General features: G+C 38.9%; 1 protein-coding gene across 19 annotated transcripts in view; it reads right to left on the bottom strand.

Moving 5' to 3' along the window:
* EHBP1 (EH domain binding protein 1) overlaps positions 1 to 21,679 on the bottom strand; it is a 203,678-nt gene that overhangs the window by 117,016 nt on the left and 64,983 nt on the right. For 14 of the 19 annotated variants that reach the window (XM_088160923.1, XM_088160933.1, XM_088160935.1 and 11 more), the window contains exons 6-9: positions 12,907 to 13,088; positions 10,910 to 11,049; positions 4,935 to 5,039; positions 4,108 to 4,230 (exon numbers count right to left, since the gene is read on the bottom strand). In XM_088160923.1, the coding sequence (XP_088017049.1) occupies positions 4,108 to 4,230; positions 4,935 to 5,039; positions 10,910 to 11,049; positions 12,907 to 13,088 (550 nt within the window). The remainder of the gene's footprint in view (positions 1 to 4,107; positions 4,231 to 4,934; positions 5,040 to 10,909; positions 11,050 to 12,906; positions 13,089 to 21,679) is intronic. The other 5 variants (XM_088160939.1, XM_088160930.1, XM_088160931.1 and 2 more) reach the window with 1 other exon arrangement.

The raw sequence follows: 21,679 nt of genomic DNA, 5'->3' as shown, positions 1-21,679 counted from the left end.
TACCCTGGAAACGATTTGGGGTTTGCTGCTGCATTGTAACAGTGTTTTCATTTTCAGCCTAAAACATGCTGAAAGGAGCTCAGAAGTCCACACACAAGATAATGAAATACACTGTTGAAGTAAATGGTGGTCTAAATGACAGGAGGTGCAAGCAAAGAGTTACCCTCATGTCTCGTGTGTGTTGTATTGGTCATACACAACTTCAAAATTTGTATTCCCTACCAAATTAAAAAAAATATCTGGAGTGATGAAAGTGTGTTGCGATTTTCTACTTTAATTTGTTGTACATGTTGACTTTCCCAAGTAAATATCTTGCACGGAAATTAACTGATTTTATAATTCTGTTGCACTGCGACTAAAAATCCAAAAGGCAGTCCTCATATGGTCATGTAAAGGTTGTCTAGTATAAAGCTGCAGAAGTAAACTGTTGAAAGAGATTATTTTTGATTTTCCCAGATTTCTAATATCTAGTAGATACAGAGGGAAAAACTTCAATTCGACATGTCAACCAAAAAATACATCTGAAGACTTTTTTGAGGTGAGCTTCTCATATGCACATTCACTCTGTTGTGTGTGTAAAATCATTGACACTGAGGACTTTTTAAATCCCAATAGCATCCTGAGCCAGCTTGCTGATGACCCTCTGTCATGCACCACACCTACAGCGTGCACACAGATGCTGGAGCACTTACGCCTTTAGTTTCTCTCCACCCCACATTCCCAGGGTTAAGTGATTATGGGATTAGGAAGATAGAGGGAAAGTAGCTGGTTTGTGAACAGGCACAAGAAATATCTGTCTAGGAAACAAGTATCTACTGGCAAGTAATCCTCCTTTCTCTTTGAGTGACTTTCAATACATACATATTCATACTCTGGGTGACTCTGAGCACACATATTACAGGCTTGATAGGAATATCTTTGGAATATCTCTGCCAAATAGTGCATCATGCCTCCTCACATCTGATGGCAAGGCAAAGGCAAAGGCAAAGGCAAAGGCAAAGGCAAAGGCAAAGGCAAAGGCAAAGGCAAAGGCAAAGGCAAAGGCAAAGGCAAGGTAAGGTAAGGCAAGGCAAGAAGGCTCCAGCTGGCTGCTCTGCACGTTTTGAGGAAATTAAGTAACAAATTCTACAGATTACTCTGAATTTTTGCAAAGTATAAATTCCAGATTACGCCTTGTCCAGATAAAAAGATAAAGAGACTAACATGTAAGTGAACAGAAAAAATACTCCATCCCTGCACACATAAAAAGTTAATCTCTTGATTTAAGCAGATCACAAGACAAGTGAAACAGGTAATGTGACTCTTTAAGCCCGTAGGGAAAAGCCTGCCTTAAACTCCTGAACTTCTGTCATGCTCTTGAGCTTCAGGGGTGGCCACCAAAAAGGTTACATTCACTTCAGGATGCAAAAGTAAACAAGCAGGCACAGTCTCAAAGAGCTTCCTAGAAAGAGATGGCAGTAATAAAAGTTCCACTGAGGTCTCAGAATAGAAGAATCATGAGTGAATAATAGAACTCAAACAGGGCAGCCTTCAGCAGTTGGGCAACAGGATGAGAACAGCTACAAATATTGCGTAGCCTCAAAATGCACTTCAAAACAAAGAGGAAATCTCCCCAAAATTGTAATGTCTAGTGCTCCCCAGGTAGAGAGACTGATCCAATTAGCCATAGAAATACATAGCAGATTCCTGCTGCTGCTGAAGACCAAAACCATCTTCTTTAATTTGTCTCAGCACCATTTTTTCTGCCCCTCAACTTTCTGTGGAGGAAGAGGACTGGAGGAAAGGCACATGTCAAGAAGGCCAAGCAAGGTAATGGGAACACAACCAGTTCCCACTACAGGGACAAGACAGGTCTGGAGTGGAAGAAACAGTGATTCTCAGAGGTGTCTGAGACAAAAAGAAGAATCCCTCAGGAGCCACTCATCATAACAAAAAAACTTCAAAAGTGCCACACCAGATGTCCAGCTCTTTGTCTGATTGGCTGAAAGAGTGATTTCCAGGCTATCTTTCAAATCTTTCACCCTAGTTTAGTGCTCCAGGAAGACACTGTCACAGGAACCTTACAGAAGGTCCACTCCTCCCGAAAAAACCAACACCTTATGACACAGTAGGAAGAATCTAGTGACACCCTGTTTATCCAAATCACTGTCCTGTTATGGTATGTTGACTGCTGCATGACAGTGACTGTCCGTGGGAGTAATGCTTGGTATTCACACACCCAACAACTCAGCATTGCTACCCACAGCTGTAGACAGGACCCAAGAGTCTGATCACAGAGACTGTCCCAAGCACTCAGAACAGACACAAAGAAATGGAAAAGTGTCCATACCTCTGACTGAAGATGACTGTAAAGGCAGACATCACCAAAAGAACCACTGTCAACCAAAAAAAACCCCATGCCCCTGATAAACTGAACCCCATGCCCCTGATAAACTGAGAGTATTTTAGAAACATAAGCAGGCTGATGTCTTGGATATAGGCTGCCCATAGTTATCAAGCTACTCCAGTACTAAGAAACAACACCAGCTGTTTCTCCCTGTCCCCAAGATGAGAAAGAGTCACTGTATTTTGTGGCCAGAACACCCAGTGCTTTCTTCTAACATGGGTTCTCTCTGGAAAGGAAAGATAAGCTGCGTTTGGAAAAAACCAGTTTAGGTAGGATGGGACTTGCACAGCTTTCTCCATGGAGAAGGAAGCTCTTCTGTCTAAAGCAGAGAAGGAGGAAAGGAATATAGGCTGAGTCTCTTAGAGCAAGTTATTTATGGACTACCAGAGGGATTTACGTTCCCACTTATTCTGCTTCCTTCCATGATCCTAAGGGAATTCACTGTCAAGGAACAGACAGGAAACAAAGCCAAAGATTAGGACACCAGAACCTAATCCATATATACTGGTATGTACAAAGCTGAAACAGCTCACTTCTGCAGCTCTAGAAAAACCTGATAACTTTATAGGAGGGAGAAGGTGCCCATGATAGTGGCTTTATGGCTTCAGTTGCCAAATACAGAAGGATCATGCAATGTTCCTGTTTCAGAAATACAAGCTATGAGTCACATCACAGACGAAGTATGACAGTATTTGATCACCACCCACATCATTCTCTGTGGACTCTGAAGGCAGAAAAACTGTGTTGTGAGTAAACATTCAGCTTGTCCAAAGAAAGTGAGTGACCACAGGTGGAAACTGCAGCTTGGAAATCCATTCTCTTTGACCAGACCTTAGAAATCCCCTGGCTGCACCCTGGGCTGCTCCTGCTCAGTGTGGTTCTTCTCCACTGCCATTACAGAGTGACTTGGTATTTTCTGTAGGAAGAAAAGTCTTGGAGGTTTGAACAGGAAAGCTTGAGTACAGCTTCAAACTTGGGAATTAACTATAAACTGGCCTTTTGAGCAGCTGCAAGCTAAAAGTGATGCATCCAGCAGATGGGAGACTGCATATCTGGGCATGGAGTTGAGGACAGAAGAGATGTTTGCTATCCTGGTGCTCCCTTCTGGCCTTACAGCCAAAGTCCTATCAGATAAAAAATTTACAGAGGTTGTTCATCTCACCCAAATGGAACAAGAATGGGCATGTCAGTCTGGAAAGGGGATTAACACCTAGCATGTGGTGCAAGGCACAATGCCAGAAGGCTTAACTGAGGAAGCTATAAAAGCAAAAAAAAAAGAAGAATAAAAGAGAAAAAATTAAATTGTAATAACGAAGATTAGTGCTAACAAAGAATAGCTGTGATGCAGCGAAGATTGCAGTGAAGGAAATTATGATATATACCATCATCCACGTGGAGGAGGGTTGTCTGACAGTGTGTTGCTCATTCCTATCACATAAGATGAGTACTAGTAACACACCTGATAGGTCTAAAAGTCTCTACTTCAACTGGTAGCCCCCAGTGGCAAATACACAGAATGTGCCTCAATACAAAGGATGTGGCTCAAAGGATAAATCAATTTTCTAGTGGCAACCGGATCATTGCTATTGCTACCTCAGTGCTATATAAAATAATTGTATTTAATCAATTAAATTTTTTCATTTGTAGCCCTACAGAAATAAAAATCATGTTTCACAAAGCAATTGCAAGTAGCAATGAATTATGTAAAACAAATTCATTACCTTCTGCATCAGGGTCTCCAAATGGATTTAATTCTGCTGTGTCAGGATCACCAAAAGGGTTCGTGCTGGAGTTGGCCAGGTCTTGCTCCCCTTCATCCAGAAAATTAAGCTTATTGATAAGCTCTACAAATAAATTGGAACGTTGTTTTAAAATAGACACAAACTATTCATCCAACACATTTGGAGCTCAAAAAGCCCTGTGTCAACAGTCCCTTGAAACACTGCACCAGGGTATGGCATGAACTGCACGACTAAGTTAACACAGTCCAGTAAGTACATCAACAAAGGGAAAAAAAAAAAAGTGAAATGAATGAAACTTCTATTTGCTGATCAGAACATTATGTAACAGAAATGACTTCTAAAAAAGCCTTCTCTTTTATTTGTTAAATAAATGTTGAGGAACATCTAACAAGCTAAATACTGTGATTTTGATTGTTCAAATACATGCTAACTATCTGTAGGAAATTTTAATTTTTGGATGTAACATGCACATAAAAGCAGAGAGCGAACATTTTGTCACTTTAGAAAGGTCAAGTATTACTGACTACACAACTAATGTTTTAAGCTTAGGGTCTGGTGGTTTCTCTTTCTTTTTTTGGTAAATTTTTTTCTTTCTTGTTCATTATCAGATGACAATGGAGCTGTAGTGGAGACAGGCTCTTTCTCTATCATGTTGTTACCTGTTGGATGCACTACAAATTACTGAGAGTCATGCTGGGTGGAAGCACAGAGATAAAACTGACAGCTGAATACAGGCAGGAGTCAAAAGGTAATGGGTCACAGTAAATACAATCAGAAACAGAAAGAAAGGATGAAAGCTCATAGACCTTCAGAGGAACTGGCTGATTTAGCTGAAGGCATATTTGCTCGCTTTATGCAGTCATCTTGATCTTCATCTAAGCTGCTCAGAGCATTCAACTGGTTTACAATTTCTGTAAATAGAAGCCAGTCAAGACAAACGTAAGGCAAGGGCATTTAATGAAACAGAAGTGGAACGAAGACTCTTACCAGAAAGAGAGAGAGCGAGGGAGAGAGGGTAAAAGAATAGATTTAGAACAAGTCCTTACAGTTCTATAACTACAGCAAAGTACCTGTGTAGATGCTCCAGGGACAATTTAACATGAAACCCAGTTAACCAGACATAAACAAAACCTAGCCAGGTTATGGTGTCAGCAGCAACAGTTAGTTTTACGGGGATAAGTATTATGCACATCAGTTGAAAATTTAGATAGATGTACTAGATATAATTTCAAGATTTTTCCTGCTCATGAAGAAAACCTGAATATGAAAACATTGTCAATCAACACAAACCAGCCCCAGAACAATTTATGTTTCTCCCAAACCCTTAAGGTTACAGAAAATTAACCTATACAAGATGCATTTTTATTTTTTTTTAAATTTATATACACACTCAGATTATTTAACATTTACAATTAGTCATCATTACATTCTGATCTATGACAAGCTGAATTTATCTAAATAGTTCTAAAATACATGATCAGTATTGTGCCAGGAGAATACAAATTGAATGCATATTTTGGTTGAATTTTCACTGTCATACTACGTAAGTACCACCTTGCTGTTTGTTGAAATCCTATTTCACCTTCTGTCCATAGTGGAGAGGTCTGAATTGCCATGAACTAGTAATTTTTAAAATGTGTTAATGTTTAATTCTATTCAAGATGGGGATGATTCCATAACTGTGGAAGGAAAGAAACAAAAAAACAACTGAGTGGCTTCTGGCCCAAGGGGAAAAATTCCTCTCTGCTCCTGCCTAACAGTCCCATCCACAGCATCTGACAAATGGAGCTTCTGTAGTAATGGGGACTGAGCCTGGGGCATCTCTGAGAGACCTGAGCATAAGTTTCTGGGGACAGGGGACAGGCCTCCTCATCGTTCCAGATGACAAACAGGTAAGAGAATACCTGTGCAGGAGAGATGATCACTGAGTATCACTGTCCCACCGACAGTCTTTTTCATCTCCTATCTTTTGCCAATGAAATAAACGGACTATGTCTTCTGGTGTCACCAGTAAAGTTAAAGCTTCATGCCAGTCATTCTTGTATCTCCTTTAAAGTTTAATTTCTTGTGTACACAAGAGGTTACCTCTCAATAACACTTTTAGTTTACTGCTGTTTCAAACTTGACTTTTGCTCATCTGGCTTTCGTTTGTGAATGCAAAATTTGTCTTTATTCAATGAACTAGTTTTAGGGAGCAAGATATTGAATTGAGGTAAAAATTGAGTAGTATCCTGACTGTCCCAACATGTTGGTGCTCATGGCCACCCAGAATTCCTAGTCAGGGGGGCTTTTTCATGCTTTTTCATAGCTGACACATTGACACCCCTCCTGATTTCATGCCTTCGCAGACAGTACAAAGAACCTGAAGCTCAAAGCAGACCAGAATCTGATAGTATTTCTGTCACATGGATTAAAAACTTCTTTGACAAATTTAAAGTTCTTTGCAAAGACATGCCAATCTGTAAATTACCAAGGAAAATTACGTACTCTGCCAATATCTATTGGACATCCTAAATGCTGACAGTGACAAACCCCAAGCAGAATTCCTCTTTAATGCACCTCCCAGCTGATTCTGACCTTAAAGCATGCTTACATGGGATTACATTTATATCTGTCTACATAGAGTTAATTTAATCATCCTCACTTCCTTATTTTTAGCTCTAATAGACAAGATTATGATCCTAAAAAATAACACTAAAACTGCCCCAAAACTTAGCTTTCTCAGTATAAAACATACATATATACACCTGAGAAATCTGCATAATATATTACTGTCTTCTGGGAATTTTAAAGACTTGAGATAGGCAACGGAACAGACCTTTCTGTACTCAAATAAAATAGAGCTGACCTCATAAAACAGCAGTACTAACGAACTAGTAGTTAAAAACAGGCTCAGATGCTGACATGATTTACAATTTATTATGCCAGCATGTGAAAAAAAACCCCAAAACAATTATAATTCAGTTTTTATTGTCAGAAAATAACAAATTAAGTTCAGAACTTTAAAAAAGGGAGTTCTTTGATGTGGTCTGAATCACCTGGTCTTATCTGCCAACCTAAACACCCATATGCACTACAATGTTTCTCATTACAATATTAAATAGTTTATGTCATATTTTGGAGTATGGAAATGGTAGGTCGGAGATTTATATCCTGTATTATCTTTTATAAATCTCATTATCTACAAACACACACTAGCTTGTTCTACAAGTATGTCACATAAATCACTGGTTTGGTTTTGGGGTTTTTTTTCATTAATCTTTTTTTTTTTCTCTCTTTTTTTTTCCCCAAAGCAAGTTGGTGATTCTTACAAAGAAAAAAAAGTAAATGTACCAGAAGTTGTCAGAAGAGGAACGGTTTTGCAAACTGCAAAAAAGGGTTACACATATTGTTATCCTGAAGCTTGCTCTTGAAACATGCTTGGGTTTCAGACTCCTGCAATAGGCAGCACATGGGCACATTACTGATTCCATGTGGTGCCCCAGGAGAGCCACTATGCTCTTGGGCAGATGGAGAAGGAGGCAGCTGTTAACCCCAGCATGAGGGTCTAAGTAGGAATTAAAGCATTAAGAGAAGCAACATATTTATTACTGCCCTGTTTGTGAGTTATGAGGCACATTTTCTTCAAGTATGAGATGTCTTGTGAAGACTAAGGACAGGGAAGTTTAAATCCATGTATACTGACAGTGTAGAAACTAAATATTTGAAACTTAATTCATGGCAACAAACAATTTTCAACTTCAAACAGTTGTGGGGAGATTCAACTTTTACACATTAAAAATTTCAACAAGAAACACTGAGAAGGAAGAGGGGGAAAGCCTGAGATGGAGGGAGATTTCTCCAAGTGAAAGTAGTGCTTGGAATGGAAAACATCTTTCAGTCTGGTCAGTTGTATGGCAACAGTACCATGTTGACCACCCCAAATTCCACAGTGCTTTTGAGGTCAGTCAGTATTGCACCACCTACTTCACCTACTCAAAGTTAGGCAACCTTCTCTTCCAATCAAGGAAGAGAAGCAGCATTTCCTAACTCACCTGCACCATCTAGACCCCCACATAGCAGACCTCACTTGTTCTCCCAGAAGTAGATATATAAGCTCATCTATGAAACTGCAACTTTGGCACACTGAAGAAAACCCCACAAACAAAACCAACAAAAATTGTTGAACACTACAAAAAGGAACAGTGTCTGATAAAAGACTTGCACCACCTCTTGCAGCTGTGCCTTAGGAATGATAACTTTTCAGCCATCAAGTCATCCCTTGCTTCTGTGAGAAAACCTGGAGTCAAAGGCAGGAGAATAATCCTTCCCTCTTGCTACTTGCACTTTACTTATTCCTAGCCCAATTACAAATATTAAGTGTGTACTGCTCCCATCATCCCATGAGGTGTTACAGGCAGGATCCCCATTTTACAGTTGGGAAAATAGGCACACCGAGGTGAGGGATTTGCCACAGGGCGCTCTGAGTCAGTGAAGCATTCCGGCTCCTCAGCTGCCAACACCCAACATGGCACAAGAGGAGAAAATGTTGGTAAGCAGCAAGCTTTCAAAAGGGTTATGTAACTTCCTCAATTAACTTTATGGTATTTGAAAGAGCCTTGAAAGAGCTCTTTGCTACATTAGTTTTGTTACATTTCCTTCTTTCTGAATTTTTTTCCTGCTTTTCTACAATGATTCCTACCTCTTTCTCCCTTGCTTTCTCAGATATTCTCCTAGCTTTCCCCATTCATTATATTCATTACAGGAGTCACTGCAACTGCTAATGAAATCAATCTTGAATACATGTTGAAATAGATACTTTACATCTTATTTATTTATGTTTACTTACTGTCCTATGTTTCATGTTCTCCCATTTACTTAGGAAATTGCATGCACTCATTCCCCTTCAACATCCCTCTCCTTCTCAAAGGTGGGAAAAGCTAGCCAGGCTCACAAAGCAACTCAGGTATTGTAACTAACACAGTAAGAAAAAGTCCCAGGCTGATCTTCCTCATGTCATGATCCATTTAGAAAAAAAACCAATGCAACGCTCCCATCTTGTATGGTTAGAAAACAGTATCAGAGCAGGCTGAGCAAGGCAGAGAAATTGTGTATTCCAGAAGCATTTATTGCTTCTGCCTTTCAAGGAGGTATTGTAAGTTTTGAACAGATAATTTTAGCCTTTGCAATAGCAGGTAGAAAAGCTGAAATGACTCTAAAATAGCTTGTGTTGCACATCAGCCAGCTCAACCTTCCCATTTATCTCCAGGGATGTCCACTCCATACTCAAATGATAGTAGATAGCCTAGTCTAACCTAGATCAGATTTTCGCTTGTTTAGGAATCATTTTAGCCTTATTGAATGCTGCAAAATCAAGTGTTGAGAAGCAAGATCTGATGTTTTTCACCTGCTGACCTTCTGCATACAGGTCTTCTGTAGTCCTCAGTGCAGTACTCAGGCAGATCCTAATAAAACCCTTGTGCACAGGAGTTTCTATAGACTGAAAATTACTTCTCCTTAATTTGGTCTTTTCTGTGATTATCCAATGGCCTAGTGAACATGTCAGGTTTTGTTTGATGTTGTGATCTGATTTATTCTGGTTACACTAGGAAGGAAGTCGACCTTGCAGAATGATTTCAGTGTGACCAGACTGGTATATCTCTGCTCCCTGGACAAGAATACATTATCTTAGTTTTTCAGATATTTAATTCCAGACTTTGCAATATGCTTTGTGCTATGTGTCTCTGCCAGACACATACTGCATAAGTAGAGATTTGGCCAGGGTAAAAAATTAATTGAATATGTAAAGCATACAGAAAACATATTGCATCCTTTCACAACACTAAATGTAACTAAGTAATAACTGCTTCGGGCTGAACCTTTTGATTGCAATGAAAGCTCAAAAAGAAGTGATGAAAGTAATGTTTCATAACACTGAACCAATGTTCCTCTGAATTTTCAAGAACTGATTTGACAATTGACTTCTCCGCTTGGGATGCTCTTCTCTTCCCTCACTTTGGAGAAGGATCCCTTTATTTCAGACATTTTAAAAGAGCATTGGAAGTTATGAAGTCTGGCACCAGAAGTTAATTTTCTTTTCCTGATTCTTTACACAAAGAGTTCCTACAGAGCCCATCTGGAGCAGTACTACACACTGATCTCTACCAACAATTTAACATCATCTCATCCTGATCTGACTTGCCTCAATTAGTTCAGCTATCCTGGACATACTAAGCATTTTCATCAGCAATTCAAATGTGGTTACACTATTTCACTTCAAACAACTTCACTATCAAATTCATTAAAGTCCTTTAACAGCCTCCTGATTTCGTTTCCATGAGACACCCCCACCCAAAAGGCAGCAATATGCAGCCTGGAATTGCCATGTTATTGAGCAGAACCTCAGCATCTGTCCATGGCACAACTCATTTCTCAGTTATTCTCAAAAACTGCCTTCATTATGTCACTTGAGTCTCTCCTCTTGTCTTCTCATTTACTGACGTTTTCTCTCCGCTTTTTCTGCTCCTCTGTTCACACTGATTCTTTGCTTCCCTAAAATGCTGCCTATTTAGTGCATTCTCTCCCAAAAACAGGGCAAACAGACACAAACCAACACTCTTGGATTCACAAGTATTAAACTCCGTTGATTTCTGGATGGGTTCCTTTTCAATCAAGCTATCCTAAATATTGTTTTGGTTGTTAGGATTTTTTTGAAGTTAAATAAAAATACAGCATAAGGATAAAAACCATGGGACAATTAGCCAAGGAAGCTATATTTTACAATGCCTGTGGCAAAACCAACCTGTAATTTTTGCAGCCTTTTCCTCTTGATTCACTCTGGTTTCTTCATCTTCTTCATTGTCTTCCTCAAAATCATCTAGGTTACCAATATCAGCTTGTTTCATACTCATCAAACTAGCCAGGCTTTGCATGTCTTCATCCCTAGACGACAAACATCACACCAGGCATTAAAATGCAGCTTGTTAATACCACATCTGCTATTACTGCATTCTTAAAAAATCTTTAAATATTTTGATGTTTTCTTCAGGGAGGTCTACGATATCAGATCTGATCTTGAATATAGTGAAAAAACAAAATTAATACACCCATAAATATATATCAATTTCTGAAGGGAAAGTTTTCAATTAACAAAATTGTAAAGAGTAAAAAAAAAATACTGCTTTGCATCAAGAGTTAACAACTGCTTCCTAAAATTTTAAATTAGCCTAGAAAGTCTGGCAAATGCTTGCCTGGTCTGCTTTGGTTAAAGTGAAAATGCTTAGCCAGACCTACTGACCACATGCTGCATGCAATAACTATGTTCATTCATAACTCCTGATGCTGTTACAGAAATTAAAATCCCTTTTCTAAATATCTGAAACCATTAACAAGATTTTAAAAAGGCAGTGTCTATTTACACATACTGGAAAGCAATGCTTTCACAAAGGGCAGCTTTTTTCAGATTCCTTGTTTGGGGTACTATGAAAACCCTGTAACTTACAATCTATTTGACTTACAGTCTTCAGACTGAAACCTATCAATTACAATGGGAAGAAGGTACATGCAAACCTAAATGGATTAGTTATTGCAAATTATGGCCTCAAAACTCAGTAACAGCATAATATAGCTATTTACTGTATAGTTCATGGATGCTGGTTGTTCCAAGAAAGCTTAAGAGCTTATCAGCTGCTGACTTTTTCCATTCTCATTTTCAGCTGCATTTTAATCATGTTAAATCACAGCTAAATACCTCAAAAGATCATTCTTACATGGTATGCCAAGATGTGGTTCACAACAGGTTAATCAGAAAGGGAAAGTAGTAATAGTAGTTAATAGTAAGGAATGCTTCTGTGGCTTTCAAAGCATGCAGATAAAAGAAAAAAATTGTGTCAAAATGTTTCCAGGCATGGCAGCCTGGAAAGTTGTTCATGCAACATTTTTTGGGCACTTGTATTCCAGTAGGCAATGTCTACAAATGCATTTAGAATACTGAAAGCTAGAAGTAAACTGTTTGTCTTTTGGAAAGAAAAAGAAATTTGGGAAGAGGCAAAAGAACCATTAGAGCAGTAGCCTCCCCATCTGCCCCTTTTTTTCTGCCATTCTCACTAGAGAGAGAAAGGCAAAACAAAACTACCCTAGCTGAAACCAGGACTGTGACAAACAATCCATTCTCCAGCCACATGAATATCCAATATCTAAAATCTGACAGAAATTGCAGGAGAGGTTAAAATATCTGCAAAAATAATCTGTGTCCTCTGCCCTCCAAAGGCCATTGAAATACAGAACAGAGCCAAGTAAGTGTGTCAAGGGAGTGGTAATCAGTGCCCAAGAGAACTCTTTCCACAGGATGTTCTTGTGCTCAACCCAAAATCTTAACTCTGACTCTACCCTCCCTCATCTTCCAACTGGCTTTGTCCTTATTACATTCTTTGTGAAATATCAGTGGGCTCCCTTGAAATCTGCCCAGGGTATTGTTGGATGAACACACACATGCACATAAACACACACTCCCACTCATTTCAGACCTGTAGATACACTTAAACTGTTGTTATTTAAAATGTCTGTAAGAGTTGAGCACAAGCCATTCGTCTCTGAAGAACACAAGGCTGAAATCAGAGTAAGAAACAACTTTTACTCAGTTAAGAAACCAAGCACGGCAGGAATGATAGGTATGCTGAAGGATACTCTCAAATTCCACCATCCTATACAGAAAGGGCTCTTTATCCAAAGGATTCTTTGAAAAGCAACACAAAGCAGGCTATCTGGTTTAAAAAAAAACCCCAACAAACAACAACTTACGTAGCTTTTCCTTCCCTCAGGAAAATACAAGATAAGGAGAACTGCAGTGTGGCAGACACCACTTTCTTAGACAAAGGCTTGAATTTTAACCTGACATCTGTCTGTGTAGGCATGGGGCTGGCATATTGCTTCATGTTGATGCTGCTGGTGGCAAGTGCTTTTCTACGTCCAGAGGGAGATTCCTGAAAGTAAAAGAAAAACAAAGCTAATGCAAAAGGTGCTGTAACACTAAAACCTGCATGCGCACAAAACAAAAAACGCACTTATTAAATCTGTAGGGGTTTTTTGTTTTTGTTTTAAAAATCACTAGGGCCCTGTCAATCAACAGAAAACCATTTCTTAAACTACATCAATCATTTATGATGGTGGAGCTTTGAAAACCTTCTTAGTACAATTGAAAAAAAAAAAGGTTGTCCAGTGTAATTAGTGATGTTCCATTATGAGATCTAGGATGTCTTTAATGGTTTGAGCTTGAAGCAGATCCACAGCATACATCCAGTTAAATTTCTGGGAATATATTTCCATTTCTTTTCCCAGCAAATCGGACTCGCTCTGTCCAAACTTGGACAGTTCTGGACTAGAATTTCCAGCCTGTGGAAGACATAGGTTTCAATTATGCACGTATTTCTTTGCATAATGGTTTGAGGTCATCTGGTTTATGTTCCCTGCTCAAATATAATACCTGAATATTTTTCAGAGCAGTCGTTCTTCTCATTAGTGTTGTACATGCACTATCAAGAGTGAAAAGTTTCTGAAACTAAAGTTGACAATACTTCAAAAAATACTGATAACAATTTTGCAAGGAAAAAATAAAGTGCAAAATAGATAAAGGCCAAAATTTTATTTGAAAAATCTAAGTTGTATTTCAATATAGAAGTGTTGCTCATGGTTTAGCATTTCAGACTATTTAATCTAAAATGCATCTAAGAATCTACAATGCATCTAAGAATCTACTCTCTTTTTCTATCTAGTATCAGCATCAGCAGGAAAGGAATGATTATATGTTAAAAAGCTCCAGTAACAAAAAATAAAACAAAAAATCCTGCTATTAATTTCTTTAAAAAATGCTCTCACAATAAGACTATATTTTACTGCAGTTGACAATTTGTGTTGAATAAAGAATACTAATTCAATCAAAACATTCAAGCATCCTTTTTCAAAGTACTTGACATTTCTGCCCAATAGAATAAGTCAGAATGTAATATGTCATCCCCAAAGAATACCTTGTTTAAAAAAACTAGCCTTATCTGACAGATTATGCACAGTAATATTATACAGAACTATTAGTCCATGTAGATACCTTATGAATGAATTTCAAAAATGCATCAAACACTTGAGAAGGATTTAGGCCCTCTCAGAAGAAATAACCTTAAGAATATGCAAATACTCTCAGCTGAATCAAGTTGAACAGATGCGACTCTCACAAACAATACCAGTGCTCATTCCCCGGCTGCAGCTGTCAATCAAAGAGCAAGATTAAGGTCCAAGGTTCTGACAATGTGTAAAATGGAAAGTACAATCAGGGAGTTTCCATTATTACACAGATATGAACAACAATAATTTGTTATTATATCATACCTTTAGAATAGCTAACATTACAACTCATTTCCTGAATGCAAGGCTTACTGCAGCCTCTGTTCAGGCATCTACACCCAAGAGGATCTTAGACAACTCATCTTGGAAGATTTGGAATAGTTAATGTTGGCATTAAGATGTTGATCTCAGCAAGATCAACAGATCTTAGCATAAATCATGAATGTGAGTACTTGCTTGCAGCCTTCCAGAGGAATCACTGATCAGCCACACAATGCCTGTACTATGATATGCTCCTCTCAGTCTGACTATGAAAATCACTTCTCAGCAGCTGTGAATATCCCCAATTCAGTAAAGATCTGGATTTAATTCCTTGTTTAGCTACAAATGCCTTCTCAGTGCTGGCTCACATATTACATACACCCAGTTCCATGATATCTCCCACTAGGTCCCTTGGGGGAAGCATCATAGGAAACACCAATATGCTTCAGTGACTCCAAAAAACAGGGGTACTTGGGAGCAGAGCTACTTTCTCTTGTTACAAACACAACATCTTATATGGTAAATCAGATGCATGTTGTCTTTATCAAAGTGATTTTACTAAAAAAGTCAAAACAAACAAGATAAGCCAATCCAATCTCCAATTCAGTGGTGGTTCTGAAGTGAAAAGAAAGAACACAACATTTAACCTGCAAGTATGCAAAAGCTAGACACAGCTAGCAAAGAAGAAGAATTTTGAAATGATGTGAAATTACATTTTCACTTAGTATCTACTTATTGTACAAATGATCATCTTGTCATTTGCACCTTCAGATTATCTGATCAGAGAGTGAATAAGAGACATGAATAAGGAAGAGGCAAACTTCTCCCAGTGAAGATGATCATCAGCAATTCCTAATGGAATCTTCTGGTGTTAGCTGATTTAGAAGAAAAGGGAGATGAGAATGCAGGCAGCAGTGTGCCAGGACAAAAGGAAGAAGCCATCCATGAGCAAGATTTTCCTATCACTACATATCCTGATGTGCTGTGAAGAAAAAGATACACTTGGCAATCAAGTTCAGTCTTCCTAAGAAATTAATTAATTTCATAACATTTTTGTGGGCCAAAGACAGAAGCTGACTTTCCAAGTTCCAATTGCCTACAAAAATACAAATTTGTAAGTTTATCATACAAAAAACCACTCCAACCAAAACCCCCAAACCCAAACAAAAATAGACAGTGCCTGATCTTTCAAGTCTTATTTTGCTTCACATGCAAGTTTAAGTATATCCTCCTACTCTTGCAGAAAGTGAAGTCTCTTAGAATTTTGCAATGTTTTCTCCTTTTAAGCTTTACAGGTTTGGCCTTACATGGTTTTAGTACATAAGTAGACGAGGAAATCTTTTTGCACCTTAAAAGAATATTCTCAAGCTGCTTAGGTCCATGACTGAGTTCATAATGGATTATGTTTTCAACTCTGACACACAACCAGCTTCTAAAAATTTGTCTTTAAATGTCATAGCATGCTAATAACCACTTCTTACAAAGACTGTAGCATTTTCTTCCAAGAAACCTACATGCTTCCTATAGTAGACTCTGAGTTACCCCAGAAACACAGAGACATTTTCTTGGAGAAGGATAAATAATTCTTAAATTAGCAGGGATAAAATAATCCAAGAATGGAGCAGACAGCAAACCTACAAGCAGAGTAGAAAGAAACAGCTGAGCAGTAGGCCGGAATGAATTATTCCAAAGAGAAGCCCACTTTGGTAGGATACTGAATAAATAATATCCATTTAATGGTAAAAGTCTGATCTGGTGTTTCTTGTGTGTCATATGAGCATGTGGAAAGTCAAGCAGGAATCCCAGTGCAAATGTTTTAATTGCTCAACTTTCCTGCTTTTGCCTATATAATCAAAGTTTAAACTTTGTAAGGCTTTGTTATGCCTCCAGGTGTTTTACATTCATGTGGCTGCCAGGGTTGCCACATCCTGTTTTGTGAAAGGGTGGCATGAACAGTCAATTCTGAAGTCACAAGAGAGAAACAATCCAATGCAATAATAAAGAGGTGACAAAATACAACACTTAACAGTGAAGGTAGGAGTGCATTCTGTAAGAAAATAGCAATTTGGAAACTCTTTACTTTTAAGAAAGGCAATGCATTATGCAAATAAAATCAGCTATGATATCTGAATGTCGCAGAAAGACAGACAGTAACATACAAAGCCAGCAAAATACAAATATCTCTGTTATCTTCCAGCTCAAACATCCTACTGAGACTGAGAATGGGCACTGCTGGACTCATAAGAGAATATGTGCAGCTTTGGTTAACAACCATTTTTTGTTGTTTCATGTTTGTTACTGTATAGTTCTAGCAAGTGAAACAGCACACTGGGGGACAAAAAGTGTCATTCTCCTACAAATCATTAATAAATGATTAAAAATATAACTACTTGTTATGTTAGCAGAAACTACAGCAGGCCTATCTTCTTACAGAACAGAATAATGTCTGCACTGGGTCAACTAAAGGCTCAGAGAAATCTGTATGTTATTTTAAAAGCACATTGTTTTCAAAAGTGATCATTGTAATTCACTTAAGAAGAGTAAAACCTGCACATAAACACACAGCAATACTTCTCCATCTTTCTCTCCTGTGTTGGGGAATTTCTGCTTTTGTATTCTACACTTTTCTCTCACAAGCAGCTCCACTTCCCTTGACAATCTCCTCCTCTCACTCTCCGTAGTCCCCAAAACGCATCAAACATCCATCATACTTTGGGTGAAATAACCCTCTCTGGGCAGTACATCAAGCTGTATCAGCTGTTCCCATCTGGCAAAGCAGCAGGATGAAGCATGTGGCTGGCTCTGCACTATGCCCACTCGGCGGTTGATACTTGTGCATCTTGGTACTTTAGGGAAAATTTGAACAAATTATTAAAAAAATCTGGAATAAGAAGACAAACTTGAAGCTAGCAAAATGAAAATTAATATAGAAAACAGAAAGATTTCCCAGTACCCTGGTGGACTTTGATTTCTGAATTCAGACAAGGAAATATGTAGAACAAGCAGTACTAAGTAAATCAATAAAAATTGCATTCCTTTTTTGTACAGAAGAATATTAGTAATCATGAACTCAGGTAGTTCCCAATTTCTAAGTGTGCTGTTTGTGTTTGCACAGACTTGAAAAACATTGTCACCTCAGATACCAACAGAAGTGCAATTCAGAGGTGCCATCAGAAAGAAAAATTCCAGTCAATCTGAAGCCACAGGAATCACACACTGTGAGTGCAGGGCCAGGCTCAGATGAGCTCTCACCTTGCACTTGGCTTTGCCAAAGCCTGGGGACTGACAGCACACACACCAATATGGACTGCAAACAGAGTTTCAAAAAGCTGTGGATGGTTTTTCAAGGAGCAGTCCCCAACACTATCCCTCCCCAGCATTTTAAGTTACTTCCACAAACCCTCAAATGACCATCATATTGCAAAGTTTGGGGCCAGAGAAGGGAAAATTAACATTGGCCAAACTGCAGTCAATTCAAATGAAGCCAATGAAGCTGCATTTACTGACACAGATACAGGGCCAGACCCATTCATCACACTAATTCCTTTTCAGTAAAGCAACCATGCATTACTCCTGCCACAACATTCCTGACTCTGAGTAGTATCAGGCATCCCAAAACTTACTACACAGGACAGGAAGTGCCACCCTTCTATAAACATGTGCCTGGAATAAAGGATTCCCACAGCCTGATCGCCTTCTGCAACAAGAACTAAGTGGAGCAGGGCTATGTACCATGAGCCTTGTCTAGGAACCATCCCCATCATTCCCTAGTAAAGAGGTCCTTTCACAGCAAACAGGACTAAAATACTCTAAGGAATTAAGTGCAGAGAGCCTGGACCACAGCTGTAAAACAAACAGTTCATATTTACTGGGAAGATGATTATCACAGATGACACACATGTCACACTATTAAACAGTGCCCAACTCTGTCCCAAAGGAAGCAAGCCAAAAGATTAACAACTTCACACAAAAGGTCTGAACTCAGATTCTTAATTTACAGAGGCAAATAATGCTGTAATGTGAATTTCATGCAGTCTTCTTTCCTTAAAAATGTATTTTAATGACCTTGTATCCTGTACTTACCAACTGACTAGCAAGTCTTCTTCACAATTAATATAAGAGGTGCAAGTAAGTAAGAAACATCTTTGTATTTTCTGTTAAACTGCTTCTAGAGTTACAAATCTAGAATCAAAATATTGGCTGGGTTTTGCTCATGGGGCATATTCCTCTGGGTTATTTGGGCTGAGGAAAGAGTCCCCCCAGAGAAATCAGCAGGATGTGTTTTACTTCTGCACACCTGAACTCAGCTGCCTGCACAGAGCTGTGACCCTCCTGTGCTGTCTGTAACTCCCAGGCTCCAGTGCCCCCCTTTCCTGAGAAATAACAGGAAAACATTTCCATTCAGCAGAAACCAGATCAAAAACTACTGAAGTTCTTAATTATTTAGATAGCAAATGGTCCCTCTTTAATAGAAATATATTAAGTAATTAGTAATCACTGTACAAATATTATCCAAAAAAGGCCTAACTAGGGAAGACAACAAGTTTTCTCACTGGGTATAAAGGAATAACAATTATTATTGTCTTTCTCACAAACAAGGAAAATGTACAGCATAATATTTTGAGGGGCTGCCTTTTCATCTTTTACAAAAGCAAATGATAAAAAGCCTACAAAGATTTGCAGATTTTAAGGAGGAGCAAACTTTGGCAGAAAATAATTGACAAAGCAATTTGTCCAGCTCTAAAAACTCACTGAGAGAAACAATGGGTTTCCCTCTCCTTTGGATTCAGAATGAAATGGAGACTGTTTTGGAAGAAAGCTGTCCCCTGACACAAAGCCTCCTGCCTCTGCAGCCCCCACCCAGCACCAGGGAGGAGCTGGGAGGTTCTCCCTCTCCCGGCGTGGGATGGCAGCCCTGTGCCTGAGCCACACGCACCATCTTGCTCAGATGAAAAGATTACTGCTTCACCAACAGAGCAAAATGGATCCTACAGAAATTTAATTTGGGAGAGTATACAGCAATTAAATGCTAAAATAGACAAGCTACAGGGAGTTCTTTCAACTGGAGAGAGTAAATTAGGAACTATGTCAGTTAAAATAATTTAGACAGGAGGATGGGAGATTTGGAGGACCGAATGAAGGCAGCACGACCTCTGCTGAAAACTTGTTTAAAAGCAAATAATGGTTCAAGGTATCCAGAACATTATTAAGAATTATGATGCATTTGAATGGAGAATTTAATGTTTAAAAAATTCTGCACATACCAGAAACGTTGGAGCCTTAGACATGAGGGCTTGGAATGAAACAAAACATTTCAAAGCATTGAAACAGCTAACCTTAATGACATAAATATATATTTGTTATTCTCATAAAGTGACCTTTGTCCTTGTCAACACCAAAGCACTTGTACTAAAGTATTTATCATACTGGTCATATCTTAGGTTTAAGCTTGAAGATTCCTTCAAAAAAACCAACATGTTGGTTTCAACAGAATATCTACATTGATGAATCATGACACTGGAAGCAGCACACATTGTTTCTTTTGTAGCATAAGCAGAGACAATAATTTCAGTAAGCAGAGAGAAAACACTACATGCTACTTTAGCTTCTGTCTTCTTACAGCCCCATGAGATTTCACTGGCACCCTGAGGGACTGAGATATGTAGTGAAAGGCTCTTTCTGACCAAAATCATACCCGTGGGTGTGCTCAACTGACCTGCTGCAGGTAACAACAAACCATTCATCTTCACAGGCTAATCCTTTGCATTCACAGACTCTGGAAACTTCCAGTGATTAACATCAGACAGGAAGTTTAGAAGAAGAAATGATACCTAATAAATTGAGGTAATTAATCTACACTATGCAGAGAAACACCAAGAAAATTCAGAGGTCCTGTTTTTCTACAAAACAATCCTATTAAGCTTCTTAGACAACTACTGGACAGATGGCAAAATAAGTGCATGATTAAAATTTTAGTTGAGCAATTTATTAATAGACTATGTGTATGAAACAGTGGGCTTGCTGCTTACAAAGGACAACAGAGAAAAAATTGCAAGTGAACTGGGTAATTTTAATAAATAGCAGATAACTACTGAATCCTAAAATACTGAACCTTGCATTGGATGTGGATAACAGCTTTATGTACCCATTTATAACATCTTCAATTGCTTTCTCCCTTGGACTCTTTAGCAATGCAGGAACAATTCCTGAATACTCTCCCACAGAAGTATACAGGAGATTGATAACTGATTTGAGAAACATGCACGTTAGTATTTGTAGGTGTTTTGGTCTTTCAGATCACTTCCACTAGAAATGCCGTGCAAGTTTCTCTTCTTTTCAAGTTTCCCCTTCTACTGATAGGTTTAAATTTACTGCTAGATTCCTTTGATCAGCTAAACTCGGACTGTCCTGGCACACAATGCAAACATTACTGTATCTTTGCAAAGTACATGAATTTTTGCTTGTGTTTGCAGAGCTACAACTTGCGCTGTATCACTCAAGACCCCTGGAATATGTGACTATCCTGTTTCCCTTAGCAGCAACAAAAGGACATCCTTTCCTGCAAAGTCGAGATCCCAACGTGCTGAGCTCACTAATGCCCCATTGGTTCTGCTTCCCTTTCGCAGCCTTTCACTCTCTGCTGTTGGGACCACTCCACATTAGGGACTGTCTGTTCCTCTCCTTTTCCCAAATGCTACAGCAGTCAGGGATGTGACCATCTTCCCCAGGTCTGCTAAGGTACAGGGTACAGCAGTGTGCAAGCCTGTGTGAACTACTACATAGTAATCATTACCAAGTAAAAGCCATCAAGACAAAATCATTTTAATATAACAAAAGCTATAAGAGTAACTCCTATTGTAAACTCCTACACAGTTTTACTTTGCCATGGATATGGGCCACAAGCTTGTGGAAGTTCAGTTGAAGCTGTCAGAAGAACTTACTATCACCAACTGGCTGTTTAAATCCTCAAACCTTTCCTCTCAAAGGAGCAGATTTAAGGCTTGAGCTGCTGCTGACAAATGGCAGGTGAGGCTGTTGGGAAAAGCACTTCATGCAGGGCTGGCAGTTCAGCAAAACACAACAGTCCCTCATTCCTGGGAGCTGTGTGCCACTGGATCCCTCACATTGTGCCCTCTGCCTCCAGGCGCAGCTCCCAGACTCTGCTTCAGCTGAGCCATTTGCAGACAGCATTCCCCTA

Source organism: Sturnus vulgaris, chromosome 3, assembly GCF_052056855.1.
Source record: "Sturnus vulgaris isolate bStuVul1 chromosome 3, bStuVul1.hap1, whole genome shotgun sequence".
NCBI lineage: Eukaryota > Metazoa > Chordata > Aves > Passeriformes > Sturnidae > Sturnus > Sturnus vulgaris.
Note: the sequence above shows the minus strand (reverse complement) of the source record. Positions and strands in the feature narration are given on the sequence as shown.